This window comes from Mangifera indica, chromosome 11 (genome assembly GCF_011075055.1).
Source record: "Mangifera indica cultivar Alphonso chromosome 11, CATAS_Mindica_2.1, whole genome shotgun sequence".
Taxonomy (NCBI): domain Eukaryota; kingdom Viridiplantae; phylum Streptophyta; class Magnoliopsida; order Sapindales; family Anacardiaceae; genus Mangifera; species Mangifera indica.
In genome coordinates, this window is record NC_058147.1 from 5,523,935 (window position 1) to 5,546,818 (window position 22,884).

Here is a 22,884-nt window from a genome sequence, read left to right on the forward strand (position 1 = left end):
CATGAAGAGAGTTTCGATGTGGCACGTTATGATGTATGACTTGATATTCAAAAAGATTAAATATTGGATTTTGACATTCCATGAATCCAAGTTCAATCAGGATGTAATGACGGAAGGATTTGACTACATGATAAGTGTGAGTAAGAAATATTCATTTGATATTATGTGAAACTTGTACTTCATTGTGATGTAAGGGTCATGAGATATTGCTAGATGAGACCACATGATCAGTAAGAGCTTCATTTTGTAGTGGAAAATAAAATATATTGGTTAACGACAGTTTTAAGTTATACAATAATATAATGAAACGTATCGTCCGATATGAGGCCCACGGCTACGTCACTATGAACTTTGAAGGTTACACCCATATTTCAAGGAAGAAAATTGTGTTATGAAACTGAAAACATTTATCTATGATCCGCTAGCACTTTCTAAGAATAAAAATTATGCTTTTCGAATAAGATTCGGAAAAGGGGCAAAATTGTCATTTTACATATTTTAAATTGTTTAGAAAGTTATAATGAATAATTTTGGGCATAAATTATTCAATATGGGTCAAATTCTAATTTCTCTTAATTCTCAACCAATGAGAATTGAACACATATTTTAACTTGATAAATATCAAATTTTAGTTTAATAAAAGAGAGAAAAATGTAGAAAAATAATATATTTTCTCTTCTTCTTCTTCTTTCGTTGGGAAAAGCACTATTTTTTTTTTTGAAGGATGCAAGTCAAGAAATCACTTATTTTAGTGATTCAAGCTTCTAAACTTTAAATCAACTTACAAGATCTAAGATAGTTTACATATTTATATATTTTATTTATTGAAACAACATATAAACTTTATATTATCATTGTTACATATAATATAAATATAATATAAAAATTCTAATTTTCTTATCAAAATCTTTTGTAGATTGAATTTTTTTATTATTTTTATAATATTTTATACTTTAAAATAATATCTTATAATATAATATATAATATCAAAAATTAAATTTATGATAAAAGGTATAATACGCGATCGAATAGATAATAGATCAACACATTTGGCATGTCATTCAAAAGCCTCTCCTGCTCTCTGTTTCTGCCGTAAAGGTTGAAAAGTGTCGTTTAAACAGACCCTGGGAAAAAAAATGTCATTCGGCCAAAATGGGTAACGTATATATATATACATATATATTTATATTCTGGACGGATGGCATAAGCAAGGGATTCAGTGAGCAGTGTTTGCTTTTGCGGAAGAAGTTTTCACTTTTCTGGAAATAAATTCAGAGTAATGATGAAAACTGGAATGGGTAGATGACTCATTTAATGTGCTCTCCATTCAAAGGCCAAGCAAAGCCAGCTTTGGCGGCTGATAAGAGGGAGGATCACTGTTTGACACCGCCCCTTTTTTTTAAATATTATATTGGCCGAACGACTATTTCTCACCCAAAAGTTTGCTTTAAGTCAAAGCTTTTATCCATTACCTTTACAAAATTTATTTAACTATATATAATATTAAAAATAAATTAAAATATAATCTTTCTTTTTTTTTTACTCAAAATCTTAAAACTAATATTTCCTTTTAACTAAGTTTTAAAAAATTATATTTTTTTATAAGGTTTAATTTTCTATCCCTAACTTCAAATCCTATAATAAAACTTTTCTGACGCACTACCATGCTTTAGCGGTCTCTCTCTTCTCCTCTAAAATGTCAACCGACATAAATCTGATTTAAAAAAATGAAGAATTTCATCGAGAGATAAACACTTTAAATATAATATACATGACAAAGCATTACTAAAAAAATACATCTTTTTCAATTTTTACAAATAATTGTGGCAACTGTAGACGAACTGAATGTGGGTAAAATAAAGAAAAAAATGTTAGATATATATGTCTATTTTACATTATTTAAAGATACTAAGATATAATTACTTAAATAATTTATAAAATTTTTAGACTATCATGGTTTATTTTAGGTTGTAAAGATAACAAACTAACTCATAAAAGATTATATATCAAAAATAGATAATATCTTGATAATAGTTTAAACCATTGAATAAGAGATATTACAAAAGTCATTTCTCGTATCCTTTTAAGTGATATGGCTCAAACCTCAATGAAAACCTTAAGCTCACAAAGGAGATGATTATGACACCTTTAACCGAATTTTACAATAACAAAGTATAGAAGTGATATTGGGTATGAGTATATATTATACATTACTTAGGAATAATGTAAACTCCTTAAACTGTTGAGACGTGTTTTATATTATAAAACAAAAAAATAAAATCATAATAAATTATGTAAATAATATCTTAATAATATATCGGACTATAGTACCAAATATATTATAATAAAATATTCACCAACAAATAATAGGGTTTCTTTAGGGAGGACCATAGTTAATGTAACATCCTTACAGAAAAAAATGATAATACAATTGCATTAAATTTCTTTCGTTAAATTAAACACCTAATAAAAAGAGGTGGTTGTCAACTTGACTCAAACAAACTTTAAACAAGGTACTTAAAAATTTTATATTATCAAACTTGGGTTCAAACTTAATTTAAAGATATTTGATTAAACATGATCATAAATTTAAAAGAATTTAATTCAAATTAGTAATAAATGGAAGATTTAAAAATATTAATAAAATGTCCTTTTGGGTATAATTATATGTGTTATTATCACATGCTTCCAAGTGAGAGAGAATGCTTCCACACTATGAAATGACGCCTTTTTTAGTGGTTTGAGATATACTCTACACATCGAAAATATGAGTTATTATTTGCATATCGCAGGTCAATGGCAATGCAACTTAGATCATGATTTACCCATTGAGGGGATGTCTTGATAGTAACAATGGGTGCTACATGCAATTTTTTAGAATAAATTATGCGCTATATGTCAAACAAGCGTTGAGGTCGTGTGCTCAAAAGCTTTCTAACATTGTCTTTACTAGTGAAGGCAATGAGTAGTTGTAAAGGATATCTATTATTAATGTAAGTTTAAATTTGCACGTCGATATAGACATGAGTTATTTCATGTATGAGATGTCAGTTGTCTCAACAATATTGGCTAGGTTGCCAATTGTTGCCTTTAACTGGGCCTCTAACTTGGGTGTGACAAGTTGGTTTTCAATCGATCGTATATTAGATTTCAGTTGCTTAAGTAGACTACTCATATAGATGAGCGACTTAGTCACGATAACAACCATTTCAGTATAGGCAAAAATTACTTATTGCACCTCACTCATGTAATAAGCAATTGTAGCATTTCTAGAGGTATGCCTAGTAGATTGACCTATAGAGAATGCTTCTTTAGAGAAAAGCCAAGGAAGTAAATGATCAACTTTGCTAAAAAACTTAGAGAGCTTTTAGAAGGCCTTTCTTCTAGTGTCAAAGATTTTAATGTGAAAAATTACATCAATGCAATGACTTAATAATCCAGAGATATTATATGAGATTTGTGGTGAAAGTAGAATGGAGGAAGATTGTATATAGGAAACGCAATGCTATAGAATGGTGACACAAAAAGATTTTTAAAATCGTTTGACTATATAAACAGAACCTAGGTACATTGTGATCTTACTATTATTTTTTTTAACAATATATTCCCAACAAACAATTACAAAAGTGTTCTTCCTTTCAGTGTTTAAGTCTAAAAATATTAAGACAAATTCTAAATAAAACTCTAACAATGTATTCTTTGAACTTTAAAAAAGATTAAAAAGAAAAAGCAACTATCCTTACCATTGTTCACCTCTTAGTTTTTATAGCAAGTGACAAGGGTATTGTCATCATTCGAGGGCACATTGTACTCAGAGACTTCACTAAGTTGGCATGTGCAATGAATTTAAATGATATATATAAGATTAACACTATAGTTTTAGATAAATATGATACATGTAATCTATTTGACTCGACTGTTTTGTTTTTAATATGTTGTTTAAATAAAGTATTCTCTTTTAAAAATGATAATTTCAGTTTAAATTTTTTTATATTAATAGGGAAAAATTTTTCTAATAAAAACGTTGATATATGTCTTATTCCCTCCCCCATCCTGACCCTGCATCTCTACGTGCCATCCCTGCTCACTTTGCATAAAATGTGACTCAGCCTGCCTAATTGGTTTTGACACGTCATTGAAAGACTATATGTATCACTAAGAGTGTATATATACTAACACAAGTTTTGGTTGCTTTGGTCGAAATTCTGAAGATAAAAAGTCTCACGCACAATTGATTTTACTGAGTCGTCTACCGTCATTAACCTAGAGTTTATCTTGTGGAACAGCAGCATTAAGTGTGTAACGTACGAAGGAGGCTTTTGAGTTCCGAAGTTGGTAGCCAAAAGATATTTGAAGGGACTGTACTAGACCGCAATCCTTTCAAACATATTTATGTACTGTAATCTTACGGTGTCATTATGTTTTCCTTGAGCCATGCAATATCCAGAGTCGGCAAATTAATACTACGCCATTATTGATTGAACTTTCTCTTTCTTTCGTCCTCCAAAATTTTGTCTATTCCTTACTTGTTTTTGGCTTACCTAATAAAAGAAGAAAGCTGACCTTAGATGGGTAGAAGTTGGCGTTTGTCCCTGTATGCTTCTATGATGAGAGGGGGCTGATTGGCCTGTCATTTCAAGCCATTCTTGAGCTGAAATAGAAATCCTGCTCATTCTGGAAGCTAGAAAGTCGTATGTTGGTAGGGTATAATTACCCTTCTCATCGAATGAAGGATTTCTTACGCCCTAAAGGCAACTGTCATTTCATCTTTTCAGATCAATCTCCAAACGCTGCAATCAAGATTGGTTTTGGAAATTTCACCCTTTTATATCATTGTTCTTCTGTTCTCTCCTGTCGGCTTAATCGCAGAGGGATTCACGCCGGTGATAGAAAAGATATATATATATATATATGTCGAAAGAAAGGACAAAGATATATAATTAATGCACGACTTAAATATATAAGATGAAACTTAGCAGCTTATTATGAAGTGAAGATAAGATCCAACTATGAGTTCATCATTAAGGTCAATGATGACACATGACACAGAAGAGGCTCTTATCTAAATCTGGTGGGAATTAAATACCCAGAGTGTGTAGCCCTGGCTCTTGTTCGTATAGAATAAAAGCTGCAAAACATCAATGAGAGGTAGCTATCTGTCTACTGTGTATTGTTTTGCATGGTTAGGCAAACTGCGAGATGCAAGATGTTTCGCCAATTTTGCTAACACTGTCATCCCTGGCCGCCTGCAACCTCTCCTTCTGTTAAGAGAATTCTATGCAATTTGGAAGCAAACATCCCTGTGGCTTTTGCATATGCCGAAAGTAGAGTTGGAACTCAAGCTCAATATAGAAATATCTTCAGTATTTGACCTATGTTTTGAGTTGTTTTTTCAGTCGTCAGGCCAACCACTGGTTCATCCTTTGAAGGGAAATTTGAATTTGAGACTCTTTGTAGATAGAAAGTCTACGTTCTCACATAACAACAAAGGCTAAAACGTTAGCCAATTACTTTAACCAATCAATTAATCCATTTCTTATATGTAGTCCTTGGTTAGAACTGAATAGTTGGTGCAAAACCAACGGTGTTAACTATAAATCTAGACGCTCTCTCTCTCTCTCTCTCTCTCTCTCTCACACACACACACACATATATATCATCATACAAGTCTGAAGTCATAAATTTATATAAATCTGATAATCAATATAACTAATAAAAATATTAAATTAAAATTTTTATTAAGTCTGTGATCAATCAATTATGATACCAAGTGAGGAATTTACAGAACTTTGAAGTTCCATCTGAAAAATGGGCATTTTGAGTCGGCCCAAGGACCCAAATATATACTACAAGACTACCCATCTTCAATGTTAAAATAGATGATATTCAAGTAAAGTCTTCAAATCAGGGTTTTTTTTTTTCGTTTAACTTCAAAATTAATGAATTAAATATTATTATTTTAATTTATTCAGATAAATTTATATTATTTATTTATATATAATTTTATAATTAAGTGATAATATAATCATAGTGAAATGTTATCATCTCAATTTATATAGATAAATTTATATAATTTATTTACATAAATAATTTTATTTTTAAGTGATAATATAATTTATTTTTGAGTTAATTGCAGTACTTAAACTAAAAGTAAGTATTTCTCACAAATTTGAAATCAACTCAAAAAAAGGTGAAGGGTCTATAAGCAACATTTATAAGTACCCACTTTAGATATACAAATAGATATACATTTTTATATATCATTGTATAATTGAGTGTTATTTTATCTTTAATTCGAAATCATATAATCACATAATGACACATATCAAATGTAAACTTATTTATATATTCAAAGTGGATATACAAGTTTTATTGTATTTTAAACTTATTAAGAGTATTAATGGAGACCTTGAAAGTATTATACACATGTCCATCCAAAATAAACATTATTTTGATAAATAATAACAATCTCCATTCTAGTATTATATATCCATTTATATCTTTGAAATGACTTCAACCGAATGTCGCAGTTGATGATGCATAGACATAAAATCTAGAGTGAGGAGAGATCCAATAAAATCGCCTAGACAAGAAATGAAAGTTCATATGGGATTTAAGACAGAAACGGGATTTTGTTGCAGGTTGAGTAGACGAAACTTTATGTAGCACGTGTAAACCAAGCCCAATCACATATTTTGCATATTGATTCAATTCTCCCCACCAACCACCACTCCAAACTATTGTTTCAGGGAGACCTGTCAAATTTTATCATAAAATCAAACTGACCCAGGTGCAATATTGTTGTCATGAAGTTAACAGGACCTACTGAATTGTGGCTAGGCTGAGATCCTGTGCCTTTCATTACTTTTTTCTTTCTGTTAAGATGACAGAAGAATTTACTCTATTAGAGATTATTAGATGTTTATATGGGCTTGTAGATAACCTTTCTTATTGACTGGTTAAATTCAGAAAAGAAAAGCCCATTGGACTTGAATATATTATGGGCTGTTGGTACCAAAGCAGTCCAATGTGGGGATTTTTGGGTTATGAGCTCATCGCTCTATGGACTGAGAAAAATATGAAGCCACTGTGATCAATGAAAGAAAAGCTTCCTATTCACTGTTGTAGAGTTGTTTTGTGAGCAAGGGAGGATCTCCCAAAAAGAAATAAGCAGTTGGGCATAAGCCTGGCCCAGGGGTTATTAATCCTCGCTTGCCCTCAAGTGGTTACTTGAATGGCAAAAGAAAAATATTTCAAGCATGAGAACAAAAATCTATATTTCAAGTTAAGTATACTAATTGTGAAACTAGTCACCAAAATTCAAAATTTTACTTGTTTAGTGTGATAGATTTAACTCCAAAGAAGTTTTCTCGTTATCAAAATGAATTTTGTTTTTACTGTATGTCGACATATGATACCACTCTTTATCTTTTACTTGTTTTATTTTCTTAAAAGCTACATTTGATTTCAATCTATCTAGTGGAGCCTCTAAATATTTTACCTGCTACTGCATCTCCTCACAATTGAAGCAAATACCCAATACCCTAATCATACAGTAAACAATAAGAACCTCTCATTTTAATAAGTAAACCATATTAATCTTCAAATAACCTAAAATAATTTGCATATTTTTGGATGAAATGGTCGTGTACATTGATCATATAATTAGATAATTTATTAAAAATGGGATTCAAAGGTCATAGGAAGTTGAGACCAGTGGTGTCTAATTCCATCTTGGGTGGTTGTGAATTGTATCATATAGGTGTAGGAATAAAGTTTATGTGTTTTATTATTTGGCAATTAATGGACAGATAATGGAAGGGGAAGAGTAAAAGGAAATGAACTAGTTGGGAAGTTGTCCCCTTTAAGTGGAGCCTGATGTTGGGAATGAAATAGACCAATTGTTACATCTTCTATTTTTCAATATCGACCAAAGAGGGACTCACTAATTCTCCTTCCAATTTTCAGGTGTAAAATCCTTCGGTATATTCCCTTTGTCCATTTCATCTCATCTCAATATTCATCTTTCTTTTTTGATTTCATTCATTAGTCTGTTCACTTTTCTTTAATTTATTTCAATTGTAAGTGACCTCTAAGTGGAAATCACGTCTTCAATTCACTAAAATTTCAATATATGTTAACAAATTTTAATAATCTGATATTTGTAACAATTGGGAATTATTGAATGTTGGCAGCCAATTCACCTACCCAGTTAAATTTTTTTTTCTTTTATGACAAAAAACCCCACTTGAGTTGATTTGTCCTTATTGAAGTTTGATTGATCAATCCGAATAGACAAAACTTTAGATTCAATAATTAAACATATAATAATTGAATCGGATGATTTAAAAGATTTATCTTACTTTGACGTTAATGGATCTTGAATCCTTATCTTCTTTTGAACTTTGTAAAAAGGCTTTATAGTTCTTACTAATCAAACTATTCTTATAACCCAACCAGCCTGAGTAGAAACTATATAAAATAGACAATAATTCTTGAAATAGGAAGATAGGCTATAACGGGTGCATGTATAAAAGTATTTGAATATGTAGCGGAGGCTGTCACCTCCTTAACAGGCCATTTGTTTGGTGTGAATCTGGCTTTTCCCGACATATGGCTGCCCCTCATTTAAGAATTTGAGACCATGCATGGGCACTTCATTTCTTATCAATGTCATCATGTAAGCTCTGATCATAAACAAGACTGTTTGGTTACACGTTTCCGGTTGTTCTTATTCACAACATTCCATGTTCTTTCTTCTCTGGAATTCTATTTCCTTTCTGTCAATCCTTGCCAACATGATATTCCCAGGAGACTAGCTAGCTTTACTAGTTCTTTTCATAATATTCCATCATCTAAATGCATGTTGTCGGTGAACCAAACATGTCATATGTTCCTCATCATATATATATATAGTTATGCTTATGATGTCACTTTGTATCTAATAAAGAATAACTGTTCATGTATGTGTCTATTTCACCACATATTTTAGAATCTAAATTCATATTCCACACCATGTTTGTTACGATCAATCCATCTCTTTTGCAAAGTAAAACAAATGTAACCTTAACAAGTATGCCAGCTCTTATATAGGGATGATTGTGAAACCCTTAAGTGAATCTCATATTAATAAAATATGAGAGAAATATTCGTATGAATGCACATCTCACATTATTTGAAGATACTAAAATATAACTGGTTAAATTAATAGTATATGAGCTGTTTAAACTGTCAAGACAAGTTTTTATTAAAAAGTTTAAAGTCAAAATCATGATTTTACGTGTCTTTTTGAATGATAATAAGATCAATTTAACAAAGATGTTGAATTTTACAAATGTTCACACATTTTTTAAACATAAGAGAAATGTTAAGTTTAAAAATGTTACGATAAAATTGATTAAATGCTCGCATCAAAAGTCACAACAAACTTGGCCTAATGATAATGAAATATCAGAAAATATAATTTACCCAAGCAAAACAAGAAGCGGGTCAAGACTGCGGTTAAATGAATGGAGCCCAGAGCCTGGTTAGGGTGGTTATAAGTGGTTGAATTACAATAAAATTCAAAGGACGATTAACTTCCTGCATTTGTATAGTCCCCATCACTATTTAACTAAATCATCCATTGTCACCATCTAATAGGGGTCCTCCCCCTCGTATTCACTTCACATTTGATCAAGAAACTTGCACATACATCTTATATCAGCACAAATAGGGCTAGCGACTACCGAGAGTCTTTGCTTCCTTCTTTTCTTGGTGGAAATAGAGGCCACTCAACTTTTTCACAACCTACCCCTTTAAGAGGTTGAAATGCTTTCGACTGATAAAACTCATTTCTCTTCCATTCTAAATCATATTTTCTTTGAGAACTTCAAGTAATTAATAAATGATTGGATAATGATTGGATAAAATAAAAAAAAAATGGGTGTAAGGGTTTTCAAAATACAAATAATGTTATGTATACATACTTCTAAGTATATAATTAAATATATAATTATATTTATTATATATTAAGTATTCTTTTATTTTTAATTCAAAAGTATTCAATCACATAATAACTTAACATATATATTGACTAACTGTGTATGTAAAAATGTATGCACGTAATTTTATTCTTATGTAAATTGTACAGTATGGGTATTCTCCAGTTGTATATATTTACATTTACATGTGAATTAATTATACACAGACAAAACACCCTACATTTTGAAAAGAGTAAATACTATAAAATATATACAAATAATGTGTATAATTTTATATACAAATAATATCATGTCATTATGTTATTAAATAATAAATAAAATAATATTAATTATATAATAATATATTATTATTTATACATATAATTTTATTATTTTGAAAACGTGGGTTTTAGAGCAACCTAACCCCTTATTTAAATGAGTGTGTTGTAATATTTTATATAAGACTTACTAAGTACACCACAAGATCCAAACGAAACGTTTTCTAAATCCAAGAGTTAGGCATACAAATGATTTTATACTCTTTTTATAATATACACTGATCAAGAGATCTTCTATCCAAATCCAAATGGAATTACCTCTATAAAATTTTGTCACGATGATATATAATTAGTAAATGTGAAAATAAAAAATGGGAAAAGGTTAATTCTTCTTTGGTGGGCAGCAAAGTAATTGAATCTAAGAAAAGTCTATACAAATAGGACCTTAAATGGGTGGAGAGTAAGTAGATGTTAAAGGCTATATTTCTCAATTAATAAGATTGATTATGCGACAAAATGTCAAAAAGACCAACTTTCTTTAGGATTGAACGAGAAAATTGTTTCACTCCACGTCAAAGGGAATGCAGTCTTCGTCAGCTATAATGGAGCAATCAATCCGGAGAGGACAAAAACAACATTGTTATTTTCAAAGTTAGGTTTCTTTAGGGAATTAATGCCCATTTGTCCATGAAAATTGACATGGGTTTTATGGGCACACGCAGAGAATTAATGGCCATTTGTCCATGAAAATTGACTTGGGTTTTATGGGCACACGTAAGTAGAGCTGGAACCATTCTTTCTCACTTCGGCCTTTACAGCTTTTAGATAACGATGTATAACCATGTTATAATTTATTCATCACTTTCTTCCCATAGCCAAACTTTTAATTGTGTTAAGATATAAATTTGTAATTTCGGAAGCATCTGTAAAAGCCTTAAACCCATATATTATTTTTAAAAGTTTTAATATTTCATTAGTTTTATTAACTTCGAAAGGAATCATTTCAATCTATATTTCATTCTTTAGTTTGTGTTTCTTTTTAAATCTGACAATTTATATTATCGAACTATATTCGTATAATATAAATTCAAATTTAAATCAGAAACCTTCAACTCTATGTTTGTGTTTCCATGACTTACTTTGTTTTTGACTTCTCTTTGGTTTGTTTGGTTGATAAGAAAACTAAAAGCTCTTCTAACAGGATAATTAAATGCATTTGGGTTTCTAGTTTACCGGCTGGTCATGTTTCTTGATTTTTCTTTTTATTCTGATTTGGTTTTTAAGTTAACGGAAATCCTAACATCAACTAAATGTTCCTCCAAGTTCAGAGAGGAGATATAAAATTGAAATAATCTGTGTAAATGCACACTATTGCACAAATCAAAGAGACCATGCTTCCTGTTGTATAATGAAAGAGGCCGCGCAAGTTCATGCAGAAATCATTCAGAATTCAAAAACAACATTAACGGGAGCTTTAAGATTTATTCGAGTTTTGATGAGACAGCCAATTAATTTATTATATATTGATTAGGTCTTCACTCCAAAATTACATATAGTATTACTGTAATATAACTTGTCCTATTAAAAACTATCATTCAGAGTGATTTTTATAATAGAATTCTAATAATATCAAGAGATGATTTCGACAGCTTTACAAATTTAAATTGTATGATATTTTAAATATTTTTATAATCCTAAAATATTTAATTTAATATTTTATACCCTATAAATAGATGTTACAGATATAAGAATGATTTATTTATTCAGTTTATACAAAATAAATATAACAAAAATATATGTACTTATTTTTTATATACAATTCATACATATAGTTAGTATGTTATTATATGATAAATAAATTTTAAATTAAAAATAAAATAATATTCTATCATATAATAATATATTATTTATATATATAAATTTTATATAAAAAATATGTACGCATAACATTGTTCAAATAAATATAACAAAATCATGACTCAAATTTGTGCAGTGCATATGATATAGAACACTTTTAAGGTTAAAACCAGTGAGTAATAACCCGAATGCAACACTCTTTATAAGTAGCTACGATAAGAAGTATGATATTACACATTTTAATTTACAACAACAATATTCTACACTTGTCTAATACAGAAAAATATTCTATATGACCGTAGATATTAGTAAAATTGATAAAATATTAATATTTTTAAGAGAGAATGTTTGAATTTAAGATTCGTTGACATCATATCAATATCATACCCTTGATTTATGTGATCAACTTTGCTTAGAAATAACTTGTCAAAAGAGAATATGATTTGATATGTACTCCACTAAGTCATCACCAAACATAAAACCTTGCTTGAGAGAGCTAATCGAGCTCTTGAACATGACACCTTGCTTTTAAAGTTGACTGTAATGTGAATGGTGAGAGTTTGATTTACAATAGATTATTTTCCTTTGCGAATGTGGATATGCGATGGTGGAAGAGTACTAGAATTGTGAAAGAATTTTACTTTCGTTTAGATTTTTGAATGTGAAGAGACAAAGTCATAAAATGTAGAACACTGAAATTGATACAATAAACGACATCATTTATTAACTTAATAAAATGATGTTGTTTACTTAAAATGATAAATCGTGTCACTCATTGCTAAAGTTTAGATTTATGATGAGTTTAGATCTTCTTATATATAACAATTGAGACTCGAGTTTAAATTTGTGTTTGACAAATTCATTTTAAATTTATTTAAATTAAACTTTTTTTTGCTTAAATTCAACCGTAAGAAAAGACAACAGAGGTAGGACAATTACGTGAAAGAGGGCGAAGTTGAGAACAAGGGAGGTGAAACTTGGAAGAGAAAAGAAAGAAAGGGGATGGGCGATGGAAGAGAAAGAGAAAAAAAGTGAGGGCAGTTCATATATTGTAAAAAGTATTCTTAATCTATGGTTTGTTAAATTACTTTCCTACGCATAAGGGATGTTCAAATTTAAAAGGATAAATAATTATATCATTTAATTATAAATTTTAATTTATATAAATAAATTTATATAATTTATTATATACGTAATTTTATTTAAAATAAAATCATAGATCTAGGTGTACTAATTTGACTAATTGACTTTGATTAGAAAGAAATAATGGAATAATTTAGATAAACAGATAAATAGTAACAATAATAATATTATAGGGAAATAGATTTAGTTTAGCAGGGCAGTGGTGACAGAGGCGTGCCTTGGGTGTGGGGAACCAGTCAACAGAAGGTCCCGCTTCCGAAAGAGAAACAAATTTCACTGCCAAGCAGAGGTAAGGTGCCATCCCAGACTCTCTTTCTATTTGACCTTACCCTTATCACGAGTCTCAATTATAGAGTATATTGACAAATATCCCCCTCAAGGCAGGGCGCAGAGGCATCCACGTACATTCCTCAAAATTGTTTGGTAAGATGTGTAGAAGGGACCGGAATTTACAGGAAATGGTAATTGGATTGAAGAGTAATTTCATTAATTGGTGATGGGTCGTGTTTAAAGCAAGTTAAAAAGTAATTAAAAATTTGAAAGAACAGTAAAAAGAGAGAGTAAACAAAGTGGGGAAGAACAAGAAACATCAGTGCATCTTTCCCGTGCTTTCTCTACTTTTCATGCTGTTAAGTCTACCCACCTGCCCAATTCCTTCCCTTTCACTGCAAAAGAAAAGTGATGACCCCATTTCCATGCTACACAGATAGCCAATCCATACACAACAGATAAAAAGAAGTGGGATCCTATTGGAGAATGGGACCTCCCTTCCCCTGCAAGTAGATTCAAATGTTTTTTAAAAACATCTCAACAAAAATTTCCTGAAATTCCATAAACTATCATCATTTCTATAGACTGTACACTTTTTTATTGCAAGTCTTCCTCCCATTTTGAATCTTTTACTCTCGGAAACATTTACCTATCTTTCAAATCTTCACAATTCCCATTCCTTGGTACCCACAAAATTTTCACCTAAGAAATAAATATTTCAAAAAGAGAAAAGGAAATCAAGATTCAAATTTCCCTCCCCTCTGAAAGTTACAAGCACCTGCCCCATCAACAGTTATGGCTGATCCTCACAATTCAGCCATCAACCCACCCAAAGCCACCAACCCCGAGCTCTCCCACCACAGTTGCAGTGGCTACATGTCTGGCTGACAAAATATCTGTTAACCCAAAACCAGGGACAGCATAATTCCCAGCAATTTTCTCTACAAGGGTAAGATCTTTGCAATGGCCAATTTCTTTAATCCAAAGTGATCCCTGCTTTGAATTTCAAACTGATGGCTACCTATCTTCAAAGAAAATTCTCCTGATGAAATCCCGGAATCTCTTTGAGTAAAGTTTGGGGTCAACAGCTGATATTGAAGCAGGATCAACTTGTAAGGATTTATATGCATGCTCTAGCTTCTTGGTGATGTCATAGTCCCGTAATATATCAATAATCCCAAAGTATAGGACCACTTCGCAGCTCTCTCCACTGTGTGAAGGGGTCAAATGGCTAACTCCACCTTGGGTGTACTGATCGAAGTCACTCCTTCTAGCCATCCTCTCTGCTCTTGCTGGCATATTTGCTCCTAACCTGATCAAGGGTTTCCTGAAAAAGAACAAATTTCAAATTCAACTCAGCACTTAGTATTTGCCGAAAATATTTTTCTAAATATTCACATTCCCTTAAAAACTTTTCAACCATTACAATAGCCAATTGGTCAAAATAAAAAAGCAAAAACTGAACACATGAATCTGGAATATATGTTTATAATGGCCAATTGATCAAAATACAAATACAATCAAATACCAAATTGAATATGTGGTTACGAGTTGTATATGGCCCACAAACAAGTGTTTCTTATTAACTACCAAACAAAATAATCAAGACAACTCAAAACATTATCAATTGTTCCACAGGATATTATCAAATTCAATGACAAATTATTATCTACCTTAATTCCATCAAAACAAATAGAAAGAGTCCAATTACAACATGTCTTCCAATTGTTAGTGACAAGAAAAATTATCAAGATGAAAAAGCCAACAGGAAAAAATATTATTGAAGTTTTAGGTCAATGGGTTTTTCCCCATAAATTAGATTGCTTAAAGTCATATATAAATTTCACATCAGCACAAATTATTGGCTGAACAGTAAGAAACCAGAGAAGACGAAAAAAGAACATACTGGCCAGATAAAATCCGATCCATGTCTTGTAACTCTGCTTCAAGGAAGCGACAGCCACGCATGAACTTTTCACTCTGATAAGAATCCCTATTTCCTGCATGGTGTAAAAGCCTATATTCAATTCATTTTCCAATTGCCGCAAAAGTTTAACCCACTCAGAAATTATTTCAAAATGGCAGAGTAGAATGGTCATTTACCGGTGCGCAAAACAAATGGTGACAACCCCATTTTGTCACCTGTAGTGTTGTCACGGAAGTGAAGACCAACCAGAAGACTGTAATCCATGATCCTCTCAGCCTCCAAGAACTCACAATCTCTTTCAATTTGTCTATCAAAATTTTATCATTTCAATGCAATAAATATCAGAAGGGTAGACTAAGAAATTCACGTGATGCAATCATGCAAATACCAAAAATCAAACAAATCATGTACTTCAAACTTACTTGATAAGCTCCTGGTACCAATTTTGTTGAAGACGAAACACAAAATTCAGATCCAAGTCCTTCAGGGTGGTTGTTTCATCAATCTCCCCTTCAGGTTTATCTGTCATGCGGCCATGTGATGATCCTTTTAGGTCAAACCGTCTATGGATTCGATACTCCGAACAAAACAAATTGCCCATAACAATGAACCGTGTCTATTTTCCAAAAAAAAAAAAAAAAAAAAAGCTTACTAGATATATACACCAGCTTTTATTAGAGAAAGAACAAATAAAACAATTCACATTCATCACTCAAAACATACCTTCTGGCCGCCAATAGGTTTAACACAATGCACACCGTAGAATTTAGTTACAAGAGAATTCTCATACCGACACACATGCTGGTAATAACTAGGAAGCATCCTAATAAGCACCTGCATATCAACAACAAAAGTCAGACCTAGCCAGATGCCACATTATTCAAAGTAGTATGCTGAAAAAACTAAATCAACCAATAGCTTATTTGGTCAATGAAATGAAATTGCCAGAGGGAATTGATAAGAGAGGCAACTACCTTGACTTCAGATTTCCTAACAGTCTTTATCATAAACCTATCATCCTGTGTAACGTAGAACAAGCTTCCACTCTTCCCAGGAGAAGAAAGCTCCCTTAAGGCATCATCTCCGCATATAGCTAGCATGTAATCAGCAGGGTCCACTTGGAAAAGCTCCCTCAAACGCCTAACCCAATTACAATGATATTATTATGAGAAACCCCAAAAAAAAAAGAAAAAGAAAACCCTGCCCCTGGGCAATTTACAAACCAATACCTGAACACCGTGGGACAATAGTCCTTCCACCGAAACTCAACTGACTGATGAGGCGGTGTAAGCTTGGAGCCCTCAGGTGGAAACCTCGTCCAGAACTTCTCCTTTGGATCAAAATCACTCGGCTTTAGGTCTCGCAATATCGAAGCATGTTTTCCAACAGAATATCTAACAAAACAAGAACTAAGTTATTAAACAAATGATAAAAAAAATCACTCATTAGCAACCAGCTTTGAAAAATTTTACCTAATACCCAGCTGCAAATTAAGCATCAATTCGTAATTCTTGTGGCCTTTTGAAATGGTTTGGCCTGGTTTCTTCACTTCTCCACTGAAACAACAGGGACCCTTCCTGAACTGTCTAATTGAATCTCGATCAAACCCTAATCCTTCTCTGTAAATCATGGATGCTTCCACATTATCAATAATATCACATGTAATATCTCCAGCGTCACCATCTGATTCCCATATACAAATCCTTGGAAAAATCACGTTCTTCTCCGTCAAGCTACCTCGTGCTCTGTCCACAGACAATCTCTTCCTAGAAGAAGACACCATTAGATTTTGCTCCTTCCCATTGTTGCCGTGATAAAACGAGCCGTTTAACTGCTGTAACTGAACATCTCTTCCAATGTAACAACTGCCGTCGGGCCAAGTGAAAATTCCGTCACCTTTGGGGACGCCATTTTCCCACTGCCCGTCATATTTATTTCCGTTAGACCAGATCAAAGTTCCTCTACCGGAAATCACACCGTTTTTCCATTCCCCAATATATTCATTCCTGTTCCTCCATACATAACGCCCCTGCCCGTCTTGAAGATTCTTCTTCCACCATCCCTCATAAAAGTCGCCGTTAGCATAACGTTTCTCGCCGTAGCCGTGTTTGCGGTCGGAACTCCATGACCCACGGTAGGAGTCTCCGTCGGATCCAGTGAAGGTACCGAAGCCTTCCATCCGACCCGACTTGAATTCACCTTCAAAAGTAGCACCCGACGGCCATGAGAACTTGCCTTTACCTGACGCTTTACCTCTTCGCCACTCTCCTTCGTACATACAACCGTCCGTCCACAAATATTTACCCGATCCGTGCGGGGAGTTACAGGAGAAACTTCCTATGTACAGATCCCCGTTAGGTAGAGGCTTCTCAATTACAGTGCCAGTGATTCCGGTTCCACTTGTTGAGCTCGTCTCGCCGTTAATCACGGCGTTAGTTATCGTAGTAGGTGTCACACGGCGAGTGGTCGCTTGGGATCGACTACGGCCGACTACGGGAATGGACGCTACAGCTGGTTTGAGGTCAGTGCATTTAGAATTATCCTCTTCGGATTTTTTCTTCTTAATGTTACAAACTGCGTCGTTTGGTTGCTCGAGCAATATTACTTCGTACATTTTCCCCGTCTCATAAACGCGCATATAAAAAACACGTTCTCGAAGTCAGATTGTGTTGGTCTACTTAAAATATTTCTATGGCGTTGCCGCCGCAGGGTGTAGGCATTTTCCGACGGAACAGTACAATTTTGAGCTTGATTTTTAATCTCTCTGAAATTTTCTTTTCTCTCTCTTACTTTCTTTCTTTCTCTTTAGTGCTTGGCGTTTCGGCAGAAAATACGTTGAAACCTCAAAAACACAAGCGCGGAGAAGATAGAGAGAAACAAAGACAGAAAAAACATAAAATAAAAACAAAATTTCTATAGATGGAAGAGAGATACGAAAGGTTAACGAGCCGGCTTTCCCTAGGGAACGTTGCTACAATGCAAGGCAAGGTAATATGCCGCATCAGCTCAGCTTTATATTTTAATTTTTTTTATGACAACTATGCCCTCTTTCCTTTTCTCTCGGTTGCTTTTAATTGTGTGTTACCTGTACGAGTATATCCTCCACTCCCCGTTTTGGTTTCATCGTGACGTGACGGAATGCCCTAAGAACTAAGAGGGTATTTTTATGTAAATTTTCTGCCTAATTTTTTTGCCCTTCGTATATTATTACAAATATACCCATCCTCCATGTTTTTGGGCTTTGTGTTGTCTTCCCTGCCTCCATATTTGCTCGTACCGGTGACCGGCGAAATATTATTTTCAGGGAGAATTATATTTTCCCTTAAAGCTTGTCTTTTTTATGATTTTTTGTTCACTAAAAATAAAAAATGTATAAATTTGTTACCCATCTTCAAGTAACTCATATATTATCAATAGACAAAAATATTTTTTTTATTGATTTTGTAATTTTATGAAAGTTGAATAATAATTTGATCTCAAAATTATATTAATATATTTTTCATCTTAAATTTATATTAAATTTATGATTATAATTATAAAAATAAATCAAAATTATTAACCTAACAAATCATTATGAAGCAATGCAATTAAAGTGAAATCGATTAATATGGTCTTTGGCTTACTAATATAAAATATTATTTTGATAATCTATTTTTTATTATTAATATTTTTATATTTAGTTTATCAATAATAAAATATATCAGTATTTTTTTATTATCAATAATAATATAATAAATAATATAAGAGATAATGTAATTACTACATTAATAATTTTTCACTTCTAGTAATACAAATCACCCAAATCAAGCATACCCTAAGTGTAATATATCAAAATCACATCCAAAAATGTATTAATTTTAGAATTAATAATTATAAAAATAAAGTTGAAATTAAAATAAATCATTGGTAGCATTTGTCAAGATCACACCGAAACATTATTCACGCCAATGTTTTCGAGATCACACTATATTATATATAATGTGATTCACCCTACCTTCCAATAAGTAATGATAACTCTATAAAATATATTTTTAATAATATTATATAAATAATTTTATGCATAAATAATAATATATCACTATACGATTGAGTATTATTTTATTTTTAGTTTTTAACCATTTAATCGTATAATAATATATCATTATTTATATAACACTACTTGTCATCTCTTTAATATATAGCTACATTTTTTTATCATCTCTTTTGATAACTTCTGATAGTTCAAACGTGGAAAAAGTAACTTTTTATAGTTATGATTGTTTCTTATGATCTCTTCAATATACAGCTATATTTTTCCATCAATAATATTATGTATATCAATTTTAAATACATAAATATATATATATATATATTTAATATATGTTTTAAATAATTATATGATTTTAAATTAAGAATAAAATAACATTTAATCATATGATTACATACATCAAATATATATTTATTTGTATACTTAAAATATATACATATAATATTACGCTTTTTCCCATTATCACATATCACTTTCCATAATGTCTGTAGCCACAATTAAAAAACATAACTCAAAATCGTTTAAGGGTAAAAGGGCGCACAATCTTCCATTGTTCATAAGAGTAAAATTCTAATATCCACCTCTGTAATTATTTATATAACTCTTACCCCTTATCTTATAAATAGAGGAGTATAAAAAGATTTACAGATAACACTTAACATTGAATTGTTACATTGTTGAATTGTAAACTTGGATACTAAATAACATAACCGTAAACATAATCTTCTAGTAAATAAGTTAAACAACCTTAAAAAAATAAACCTCCACCTGCCCAAGTCCAAGTTCATCAAAATTGTCACCCACCTAAATCTAAATCCATTAGAGCCATATGCAAGAGGGAAGATGGCCGAAGTATAATGCGAAGAAAATGATGTTGATAACAAATTTGATATGTGAAAAACGTATTTCAAAAATTTGTTAATTTGGGGTGATATGATCAATTTGAAAAATGAACTTTTTGATAAATTTGGTTACTAAAGTTAGGTTTTAGGAATAAAAAATGTGATTTATATATATAATGGATAGACAAAGGTTTTAATGCAAACCCCTCTGTGAAAGGAAGAACGATTGAATATGCAAGGCATTACTCAAGCTACCAACCCTTTTTAAATCATATTAAAATACACATGAGGCTAAAGCATTCCATAAATTGCATATCGATTTCATCTTAATTTCCTAGACCCCTCCTATATTAATAAGTTTCCAGGCAGGAGATTGGAGGCAGATGTATACTTTCAACTACCTATACGTTATCTCAAATACGTCTATCAATTATACATCTCAAATTGTTTTTAAAAATTATTATTTTGTTTATTGTAATATTATTATTTAAAAATATCGTTTTAATTAATGAGTCATGGTTTTGATTGTGGGTCGTAAGTAAAGTTTAATTTATTTAATATAATTAATTTACTTTTTGAAAATATAATTTGGTTAAAATAGATTTTTTCGTTTAGAAAAAAAAAAAAAAACAAAATGGAAAATGACAATTTGAATGGGTTTTATGGATTGTCTTTTTCGATTTTAACAATAAACAGTGCGTAATTAACCTTTGAAACTTTTTTCCTTCCACTGAAAAACGATGTCGTGCCAAACAGTCACTTTTACAGTCGGAATGGAGTGGAACCCACTAGAACTGGGGCTTTAGCTGTCTTATGGTGTGGTGTGGGGCCGTACAACGATGTCGCTTTTGAAACAGTAAGATGCCATCCCACCTCCTCGCCGATTCAACAGACCCATCCACGTGTGCTTTTCACCAAACTAACAAACAAATGTCTGCCACGTCATTACTTGAAATATAACAATATTGCTAACAAAAATAAGAATTATAGATATATTTATAAAAATAAGTTGATATTTATATATATTAATATATAATTAAATATTATTTTTATTTTAATTTAAATTCATTTATTTATATAATGATACATATGAAATATATATATTTATATATTTAAAGTAAATATATATAATTTTATTATAAAAATAATATTATATATATAATTATATATATAAATAATAATATATTATTATGTAATTAAATATTATTTTATTTTTAATTTTTAACTATTTAATTATATAATAATATGTTATTATTTATAAATAAAATTATATATAAAAATTATACCCACAAAATAAATTTCAAAAGCAAGCAGAACCAAATAGAATGGTCAAATCCGACAGGAAGAAAGGAGGAGTTGGGGAACACGGCCATGGCACGAGTGTCCGGAAAGAATGGAGCAAGAAGCAAACCATGTGAGACACTTTGAAAGAGATGTTGCAGCAAGCAATTTATCCCATACTCACATTCATATTCACTTGAATGATGCTGAAGACCTGCCAGTCTGTGAGATCACGCGCTCTCTGAGTCCCACCCACCACGTTTTGTCATTTTTGTTTATCTATTTGTCTCCAACTGCGCCAATCAATGGCCTCAAATTGTTATTTCAGTGAGAATGAAAAAGATTTTATATATAAAAAAATATGAATTTAAATTATTTTTGATGATTTTTTAAAATTATCTAATTGGAGTTTTCTTTTTCTCAGATAATGAGTTACCTCATCCAAATTGGACTGTTTTACAGTTTTTTATTGGATAATGAGTTATCTCATTCAAATTTAAAAAGTTTAATCTTGTTCTGACGTGTGCAGACCATCAAGCCTAACTCTTTCGGGACTCTTAAAGATTCCACACATTTGCCTGGGTTAATAGCCTCCTCCTTGGGGAATTCTTGTCGAATTATTGACTAATTCTTTCACCGGCAAAATTAGATTGTCTACGTTTAAAGTTTAAACCCAAAATTGGCCCAAGTTGTTTGCCTTCTTCAAGGCCCTGTTCTGATATTTCTGTTCTGTAAAGTTGAATAATTTTTAGTACAGAAATGTTAACGGAACTACACCATGAACAAGAAGATTGAAGCTTCCTCCACTGAAAAACTGCTGTAAAACCTGGCATTGGCAGAAGCTCCAGAGAAATTTTGTCTTAAAGAGTGGCGAAGGAAAAGAAAAATTTTGCGTCGAAAGCTCAACAAGCAGAAATATTTTTGTCTCGTAAACAAATTCAAGAAAACGTTTACGGTGGAAATAACTCAAATTGACAACTCACTACTAACCTGGAAATGTCACTTTCAACTCTCTAACACCTTTGTGTTTTATCATCAAGAAGAATATTCTCGCCACAGTTTCCATGTGCTCTTGGTTTTTACGTTGGTTTGATCCTGTAATTTAATTTTATTGGCATGATTAGACAGAAATCGAGAAAAACGAGGATTTGTAGTTTGTTTGAGCTTTGATTACCACCAACTCACGTAACAAAACTGAGTGATTGCATCAAAACTCTTTAATGATAAGCATACTTTTACAGATGTATGAAAAGAGGAAGGAGAAAAATGGTGATTGAAATGACAAAAGAGCAACCGG

General features: G+C 31.5%; 1 protein-coding gene across 1 annotated transcript; it reads right to left on the bottom strand.

Moving 5' to 3' along the window:
* Window positions 1–13,958: 13,958 nt before the first annotated feature.
* LOC123229102 (phosphatidylinositol 4-phosphate 5-kinase 1-like) lies at window positions 13,959–18,424 on the bottom strand. The gene is made up of 8 exons (XM_044654686.1): window positions 16,910–18,424; window positions 16,667–16,831; window positions 16,412–16,577; window positions 16,161–16,271; window positions 15,860–16,053; window positions 15,614–15,744; window positions 15,417–15,510; window positions 13,959–14,837 (listed from the first exon to the last, which is right to left on the bottom strand). Exons 1-8 carry the CDS (start codon window positions 18,073–18,075, stop codon window positions 14,528–14,530), a joined length of 2,337 nt encoding a protein of 778 aa, XP_044510621.1. The 5' UTR covers window positions 18,076–18,424; the 3' UTR covers window positions 13,959–14,527.
* Between the last annotated feature and the right edge of the window lie 4,460 nt (window positions 18,425–22,884).

Coding starts and splice junctions, on each gene's coding strand:
- LOC123229102 (XM_044654686.1), bottom strand. CDS start 18,075: ATGCGCGTTTATGAGACGGGGAAAATGTACGAAGTAATATTGCTCGAG. Junction 16,578..16,666: donor TATTGTCCCACGGTGTTCAG/GTATTGGTTTGT, acceptor TAATTGGGTTAG/GCGTTTGAGGGAGCTTTTCC. Junction 15,511..15,613: donor ACCATTTGTTTTGCGCACCG/GTAAATGACCAT, acceptor TACACCATGCAG/GAAATAGGGATTCTTATCAG.